This window comes from Hylobates moloch, unplaced genomic scaffold, assembly GCF_009828535.3.
Source record: "Hylobates moloch isolate HMO894 unplaced genomic scaffold, HMol_V3 SCAFFOLD_13, whole genome shotgun sequence".
NCBI classification, from domain to species: domain Eukaryota; kingdom Metazoa; phylum Chordata; class Mammalia; order Primates; family Hylobatidae; genus Hylobates; species Hylobates moloch.
Window position 1 is genome coordinate 92,457,161 of NW_026652288.1, and position 9,094 is coordinate 92,466,254.

A 9,094-nucleotide genomic window follows, 5' to 3' on the forward strand; every position below is an offset into this window, starting at 1 on the left:
AAATGGTTAAATGTGGTTTTACCAAGTTTTCCCTTGAAAATGTCATTCCTTTATGGAGATTTATTGTGCAGCCCTAAGCTTCCTTCCCATTTCATGAATATAAGGCTTCTAGAATTGGACTGGCAGGGGAAAGAATGGTAGAGACAGAAATTAAGACTTTATCTTTGTTTGCTTGTAAACTATTTTCTTGCTAATTTAACATTTGTCTGTTCCAGTGATGTAAGGATCTTAAGTTAGTTATTAAGCTAAATATTAATTTTCAAAAATAGTCCTTCTTTAACTTAGATATTCCATAGCTGGATTTAGGAAGATCTGTTATTCTGGAAATACTAAAAGAAAGAATAATACAACATATAATGTCTGCATTCACTAATTCATGTTCCGGAAGAGGAAATACTGAAGATATACTCAGTAGAGTACTGTAGTGGAGGATATGGAAATTTGCTCATAAAATCTCTTACAAAACGTACATATAACAAAACGACATCCAATAGGCCTGCATTACATTTACATGACAGTGTTTATTTGCCATCAAATAAACTGAGTACGGACACTAGACAAAGACTCCAAAGTCATAAAATAGCCTATGACCAACTGCAGCAAGACAGGAGGTCAGCTCGCCTATAATGGTGCTTAAAGTGTGATTGATTGATGTAATTTTCTGTACTCACCATTTGAAGTTAGTTAAGGAGAACTTTATTTTTTTTTAAAAAGTAAATGGCATCCACTAGTGTGCTCATCCTGAACTGTTACTCCAAATCCACTCCGTTTTTAAAGCAAAATTATCTTGTGATTTTAAGAAAAGTTTTCCATTTATTTAATAAAGTAACAATGCAGTCCACAAGCTTTCAGTAGTTTTCTAGTGCTATATTCATCTTGTAAAACTCTTACTACGTAACCAGTAGTCACAAGGAAAGTGTCCCCTTTGCATATTTCTTTTTAAAATTCTTTGGAAAGTATGATGTTGATAATTAACTTACCCTTATCTGCCAAAACCAGAGCAAAATGCTAAATGTGTTATTGCTAGTTAATCAGTGGTCTCAAATCGATTTGCCTCCGTTTGCCTCGTCTGAGGGCTGTAAGCCTGAAGATAGATAGTGGCAAGCACCAAGTCAGTTTCCAGAATTGCCCCTCAGCTGCTTTAAGTGACTCAGCACCCTGCCTCAGCTTCAGCAGGCATAGGCTCACCCTGGGCAGAGCAAAGTATGAGCCAGGGAGAACTACAGCTACGAAGACCTACTGTCGAGTTGAGAAAAGGGGAGAATTTATGGTTGAATTTTCTAACTGTCCTCTTTTCCTCTTTCTTGGGTCTAAAGCTCATGATAGACAAAGGCTTCCAGACCTGAGCCACGCCCAGGCCCTATCCTGAACAGGAGACTAAACAGAGGCAAATCAACCTTAGGAAATACTTGCATTCTGCCCTACGATTAGTACCAGGACTGAGGTCATTTCTACTGCAAAAGATTGTGAGACTGAACTTTTCTGACCGCTTGAGACTCCTAATAGGCAGGAGTCAAGGCCACTAGAAAACTGACAGTTAAGAGCCAAAAGTTTTTCAAATATGCTACTCTGAAAATCTCGTGAAGGCTGTAGGAAAAGGGAGAATCTTCCATGTTGGTGTTTTTCCTGTAAAGATCAGTTTGGGGTATGATATAAGCAGGTATTAATAAAAATAACACACCAAAGAGTTACATAAAACATGTTTTATTAATTTTGGTCCCCACTTACATTTTATTTCTATCTTGAAATGAGTTATCTATTTTCATAAAACATTATTAAAGTGCTGTTTTATGTGAAATAACTTGAATGTTGTTCCTATAAAAAATAGATCATAACTGTTTGTAATAATGGTAATTTAGATTTTTATGAGGAACGAGTTATCTGGAAATACTGTAGCAATACTTAGTTTAAAATTTTGGACCTAAGACACTGTGGCTAACGTAATCCTTTAAAAATTCTCTGCATTGTCAGTAAATGTAGTATATTATTGTACAGCGCTCCATAATTTTTTAAAGTTTATGAAGTTATATTTATCAAATAAAAATTTTCCTATATAATTAAAAGTGTTCCTTTATTTAAGCATTTTAAGCCTGTCTCTGTTTATCACAACCTGCACTGCCAAACTTGTTTCAAGTTAAATTTTACTGTATTTACCCTTCATTATAGTACAGGGATATCATTTATGCCTTTCACTGACTGCAGTTTTTTAAAATGTAGTTCTTACCCAGCTTTTTATAGATCATCAGTACAACTCCTGGAAAAGGCTCTGATAGGAATGCGCCAGCTGTAAAGACCAGCATACCTCAACTAGAAATTGCATCATTCATGAAAAGCCAGCCAAGAGCACTTGTGAATTTGGAAATGCCCTGGTTCATAAAAAATATGTGCTTTTTAAAAATAATATAGAACTGATAGAATGTATACTTCCATATAAAATATTCCAGCTTCCTGACACCCAGTTATTTTCACTGCTTCCTCGGTTGCCAGTTAGAACAGACATAATTGTCTAATCTACATCTGCTTAAAAAGTTAAGCTATTGTCTTTGCCCAGTTGTTAGTATTTGCAAAGGATGACAGTGCATGATTTATGTAATGATGTATTTTTGAGATGTAATAAGAATACGATCCTAGACAAATCAGTTTAGGCATCTGTTTTTATATTTAAAAAGGAGTGTTTGGACTATCTTTAGGGTGACTACTGTCTTTAACTTCTAATATACAAGTAGAACATGATGAATAAGAAATTTACGAAAAAAATTTTATTAGACGCATCTCACTAAAAAATTAGTGAATTCAAAAACAATTCAAGTTTTATATTGAAGAGCTGACTCAGGCTGTTGTAAATGGAGATAAGTCACCACACCTCTCTATGAACAGCCAGAGTGCCCTGTGATCAATCAAATTTTTAAATACTGATTTAAGGTAAAATGATTTATATTCAGATATAATTTGTACACAGTAAAATGTATAGATTTTAGGATTATAGTTACTCACTTTTGATAAATCTCTACACCCACGTAACCCTTACCCCAAACCAGATTAAGAACCCTTCCGTCATTCCTCAAGGTTCCCTTGTGCCTTTTGCAGTGAATTTATTCCCCTCTTGGTCCTGTCCCAGCAACCATTTTCTGATTTCTGTTGTCATAGATTAGTTTTGCCTACTCTTGAATTTTATGTAAATGAAATACACAGTGTGTTACTTTTGTGTCTGGCATTGTTGCTCAGCGTGTCTGTGAGACTCATCTACGTCGTGCCAGGACCCATGGTTTTCTTTTTGCTACTCGGTAGTGTTTCATTGCATGAATGTACCACAATTTGTCCTTTCTCCTCTTTATGGACATTTGTTTTTTTTACAGTTTGGGGCTATTGTTAAAGTTATTATATGAACATTCTTTGTGGACTTACATTTTCACTTCTTTTGTGAAATAACTAGGAGTAGAATTGCAGGGTCATAGGGTAGGTTTATGTTTATAAGAAACTATCAAAAAGTTTTCCACAGTGGCTGTAGGTACTATTTTACACTCCCACCAGCAACTATGGGAGTTCCAGTTGCCAACATTTGGTGGTGTCTTTTTAATTTTAGCCATTCTAATAAAGTATCTCACTATGGTTATCATTTGCATGATGATGTTTAATCCTTTTCATATGCTCATTGGTGATTTATGATTTTTTCAAAATGTCTGTTCAAGTCTGGCCATTTTCTCATTAGGCTACTTTTCTTGTTACTGAATGGTAGGAATCCTTAAGGTAAGGATATAAGTCCTTTGTCTTATGTATGTATTGCTAGCATTTTCCCCCCAGTTTGTGGCTTGCCTATTTATTTTCTTAATTGTCACTCTGGGGAGCAGAAGTGTTTTATTTTGATGACGTCCAATTTTTTTTCCTTTTATAGTTAGGTGATTTTCATGACTTCTAAAAACTCTGTCAACCCCAAGGTCATGGAAGAAATTTTCCCATGATTTTCTTCTGAAAGCATTAGTCTTAACTTTTATGTTTAGGTCAAAGATATCTCAAATTCATTTGAGTATGATGCAAGGTGGCAAGGAATGAGAATCTTCCTTCCTCGCAACTCCCCCCTACCTCCCAAGGTTATCTGGTTTAACTCCATTTCTTTAAAATACTCTCCTTCTCCATTGAATTGGTATGGTGCCTCTGTTTAAAATGAATTGACTTTTCTAAAAAAAAAAAAAAAAAGGAAAGGAAACCTGATGTGGTTTTCATTTGTATTGCTCTGAGTCTATGCGTCAAGTTGGAAAGAACAGACATCTTAACAATATTGAGTCCTCCAATCCATGAACATGGTGTGTCCATTTATTTAGGTCTGTAATTTCTCTCAGTGGTGTCTGGTGGTCTTTAGTGTAGATATCTGGCAAATACTTTGTTAAAGTCCTGATTTTTTATGATTTTTTATGCTATGGTAAGGGGAATCACTTTCAAATTTATTTTCCTATTAGCCTTACTAGAATACAGAAATAAAATATGAAATAAGGGGCCGGGCACAGTGTCTCACACCTGTAATCCCAGCGCTTTGGGAGGTCGAGGTGGGCAGATCACAGGGTCAAGAGATCGAGACCATCCTGGCCAACATGGTGAAACCCCATCTCTACTAAAAATACAAAAATTAGCTGGACGTGTTGGTGGGCGCCTGTAGTCCCAGCTACTCAGGAGGCTGAGGCAGGAGAATCACTTGAACCCAGGAGGCGGAGGTTGCAGTGAGCCGAGATCACACCATTGCACTCCAGCCTGGGCAACAGAGCAAGACTCCGTCTCACAAAAAAAAAAAAAAAAAAGAAATAAGGATATGATCCTGGACAAATCAATTTTAACTTTGTTAACCTACAACCTTTCTATATTCACTCATTTGTTCCAGTAGGTTTTTTTCTGTTTGTATAGAATCCTTTGGATTTTCACATATACAGTCATGTCATCTGAGAACTAAAAGGTTAATTTCTTTCCAATCTTTATGCCTAAAATTACTTGTTAACTGCCCCGCACACTGGCTAGTACAGTGTGCTATAACACTGGTACAGTGTTATATAGGCATGGTTAAAACCATGAATAGGTGTTGAATTTTGAAAAATGCTTTTTTTCCATTTACTGAGATGACCATGTGTTTTAATTTTTTTAGTTTGATAATACAGTGAATTATCTTGGCTGATTTTGGTTTTTTCTTTAAGAGACAGTGTCACCCCCTGTTGCCTAGGCTGGAGTGCAGTGGCACACATGGCTCCATTGCAGCCTGGAACTCTTGGGCTCAGGCAGTCCTCCCACTTCAGCCTCCCAAGTAGCTAGGATTACAGGCACACACCACCACACCCAGCCAATTTTTAAATTTTTTGTAGAGGCAAGAGTATCACTATGTTGCCCAGGCTGATCTCCAACTCCTGGGCTTAAGCAATTCTCCCACCTCAGCCTCCCAGAGTGCTGGGATTACAAGCATGAGCCACCATACCCAGTCTACCTTGGTTGATTGTCGAACGTTACACCAACTTTGCATCCCTAAAATAAATCCCACTTGGTTGTGATGTTTCTCACTACACTATGACCACCACCACCATGCCCCCCCCATTTATATCTACTTCCTCAGAAAATAGACCTACCTCTAAAATATATCCAGAATTCAAATACATTAATATTTAGAGTTTTTGTCAACCTGGTTAACACCCTGGTCTAAGTCACCATCATCTCAGGGTAATTGCATTAACTCTTTAACTGACATATTAGTTCCGTATTGCTGCATAAAAAATTTCCCCAGAATTTCGCATCATAAAACAATAGACTTTATCCCAGTTTCTGTGGATCCAGGATATGGGTGCAGATTATCTGGGTACCAAAGCCTCAAGGTCTTTGACAAGGCTGCAGTCAAGCTGTCAGTCAGGGCTGCAGTATCACCTGAAGGCTCAACTAAGATTAAACCTGCAGCCAAGCTCATTAATGTGATTGTTTGTATGACTTAGTTCTTTATGGGTTGCTGTACTAAAGACTCAGTTTCTTACTGGCTGGTTAGCCAGAGACTGCTCTCAGTTCCTTCCCTCACGGACCTCTCGAAAAGGCAGCTTACAAAATGGCAGCTGGCTTCCAACCAAGTGAGCAAGAGAGGGCATGCAAGATGGAAGCTATTTATAACCTAATCTCAGAAGTGATGTCTCATCACTTTGCCATATTCTACTCATTAGAAGCAAGTCACTAAGTCCAGACTATACTCAAGGGGAAGAAATTACACAAGAGTGTGAATCCCAGAAGGCAGGGACCATTGGGGGCATTTTAGAGGCTGCCTACCACAACTGATCCCCAACTTTCATCTTACCTCCACTCTACTCCCCAAACAACAGGATTTTTCTCAACACATCAGCTAAAGCAATTTTATTAAAACTTTAGTCAGGACTTGTTACCCCTTAAAACCCTCCAGTGACTTCTCACCTCACTGTAAAAGCCACAGCCCTAATAATAGCCTACAGGGCCATATACAATTTGCTACCTGTTATCTCTGACCTCATATATTACTCTCCTTACTCCCTCCTCCCCAGCATGCTAGCCTCCTTGATAGTCCTTAAACATGCCAGGCTTGTTGCCAGTGCAGAGCCCTTACAGTTTCTATTTTCTCTGCCTACAAAGCCTTCCAGATATATGCATGGCTTACTACCTCACTTTTTTAGGTATTTTATTCAGATGTCTCAGTGAGGCCCTACCTGACCACCCTGTTTAAAACTGCATATTCTCCTTACCCCTACCCTGCTTCATCTTCCCTCTGCAGCACTATATATCACACTGTATACTTGATTGATTTTATTACATCCCCAACACTAGAATGTAAGCTCCATGAGGGCAACTATTATCATTTGTTTTGTTCACTGCTGTATTCCCAGAATAATGCCTGGCACATTAAGGACTTAAGAGACATTTATTTGAGTAAGTTAGTGAATCACTTCTGAAAGCCATGGGGAGTTACCAGAGGATCTTAAGCCTTTTAGTTAAATCATCCTGACAACAGTGAGAACAAGTGGTTGGAAGAGAAGCAGACAAAAGCCATAGAGAACATATAAAAGCCACTGCAAACATCAAGGCAATGTGTGATGGGAATTCAAATGAAGGCAGTGGTACTAGGAATCAAGAACATTAGATGGACACATGAAATAGGCAAAAATGTATGAGTGGTTCCAAAACTGATCTACAAATTCAACACAAACCCTATCAAAAAACCAGCTCGCTTCTCTTGCAAAAATGGACATGCAGATCTTATTATTTATATGGAAGTGCAAGAGACTCAGAAACCAAAACAATCTTGAATGAAGTTGGAAGACACACTTCTTGATTCTAAAATTTTACTACAAAGATATAGTAATCAAGACTGTGTGGTTCTGACATAAGGAAGGACACAGACAGTTAATAAAACTGAGGATCCAAAAATAAATCCACACATTTATAGGCAACTGATTTTTAGCAAGGGTGCCAAGACATTCAATGGGGAGAAAACCACTTTGTCAACAAATGGTGCAGGGACAACTGGATATCCACAGGTAAAATAATTATTTTGGACCCCTACCTCAGGCATTATACAGAAATTAACCTAAACAAATCAAATACCAAACGATAATCTGAAACTATAAAACTCTTAGACACACAAGTAAAAATCTTCTGACATTGGGTTAGGCAATGGTGTGATACCTGAAATGCAATCAACAAGAGAAAAAAATAGATAAAATTGAACTTAATAAAAAACTTGGCCGGGTGCAGTGGCTCATGCCTGTAATCCCAGCACTTTGGGAGGCCAGGGGGGGTGGATCACGAGGTCAAGAGATTGAGACCATCCTGGCTAACATGGTGAAACCCCGTCTCTACCAAAAATACAAAAAGAAATTAGCTAGGCATGGTGATACTTGCCTGTAGTCCCAGCTACTTGGGAGGCTGAGGCAGGAGAATCACTTGAACCGGGGAAGCGGAGGTTGCAGTGAGCTGAGATCATGCCACTGTGTATTCCAGCCTGGGTGACAGAGCAAGACTCAGTCTAAAAAAAAAAAAAAAAAAAAAAAAATTAAACTTTTGTGTCATAAGACACTATCAAGAAAGTGAAAAGACAATCCACAGAATAGTAGAAAATATTTGTAAGTCACATACCTGATAAAAGTCTAATATCTAGAATATATAAAGACCTCTTACAAGTCAACAATAAAAGATAACCAAATTAGGCTGGGCATGGTGGCTCACGCCTGCAATCCCAGCAATTTGGGAGGCTGAGGTGGGATCGCTTGAGCCCAGGGGTTCGAGATCAGCCTGGGCAACATAGTGAGATCTTGTCCCTACAAAAAAATGAGGCAAGAGGACCGCTTGAGCCTAGGAGGTCGAGGCTGCAATGAGCCGTTATCATGCCACTGCACTCTCGCCTGGGTGATGGGAGTGAGACTCTGTCTCAACAACAACGAAAAAAAATTTTTTAAATGGGCATAAAACCTCCCAACAAAGAAAAGCCCAGCAACAAGATGACTTCACTGAAGAATTCTAAACGTTTAAAAATTAACACCAATCATCTTCAAACTCTTTCAAAAAAAACTGAAGAAAAAGGAACACTTCCAAACTCATTCTGTGAAGACAGCATTACTCTAATACCAAAGCCAAAGAGGCTGTAATACAAGAAGACTACAGGCCAATATCCCTGATGAATATTGGTGCAAACATTCTCAACAAAATAGTGGCAAATTATACAACAAGACCAAGTGAAAGTTATTCCTGGAATGAAAGAATGGTTCAACACAGAAAATTCAATCATCAAAATACACCACATTAACATAATGAAAGACAAAAACCACATGATCACCTCAATTGATGCAGGAAAAAACATTTGACACGATTCAACACCCTTTCATGATTAAAACACTCAACAAGCTGAGAATAGAGGGAAAGTACATCAATATAATAAAGGCCCTATATGACAAACCCATCACTAACATCATACACAATGGTCAAAGTTTTTCCTCTAAGATCAGAAACAAGACAAGGATGCCAGTTTTCACCACTTCTATTCAACACAGTACTGAAGTCCTAATCAGAGGAATTAGGCAAGAAAACTAGATAGTCATTCAAATTGGAAAGGAAGAAA

General features: G+C 38.0%; 1 protein-coding gene across 2 annotated transcripts in view; it reads left to right on the forward strand.

Annotated features, from left to right (window-relative positions):
• The window catches only part of ATP11B (ATPase phospholipid transporting 11B (putative)), a 130,714-nt gene extending 127,601 nt beyond the window's left edge, over positions 1 to 3,113 (forward strand). For both annotated transcript variants that reach the window (XM_058427028.1, XM_058427029.1), the window contains one exon: positions 1,317 to 3,113. Coding sequence is in view for 1 of the 2 variants with exons in the window: in XM_058427029.1 (XP_058283012.1) it covers positions 1,317 to 1,323 (7 nt within the window). In the remaining variant the exon portion in view is untranslated. The remainder of the gene's footprint in view (positions 1 to 1,316) is intronic.
• The last annotated feature ends 5,981 nt before the right edge of the window (positions 3,114 to 9,094 follow it).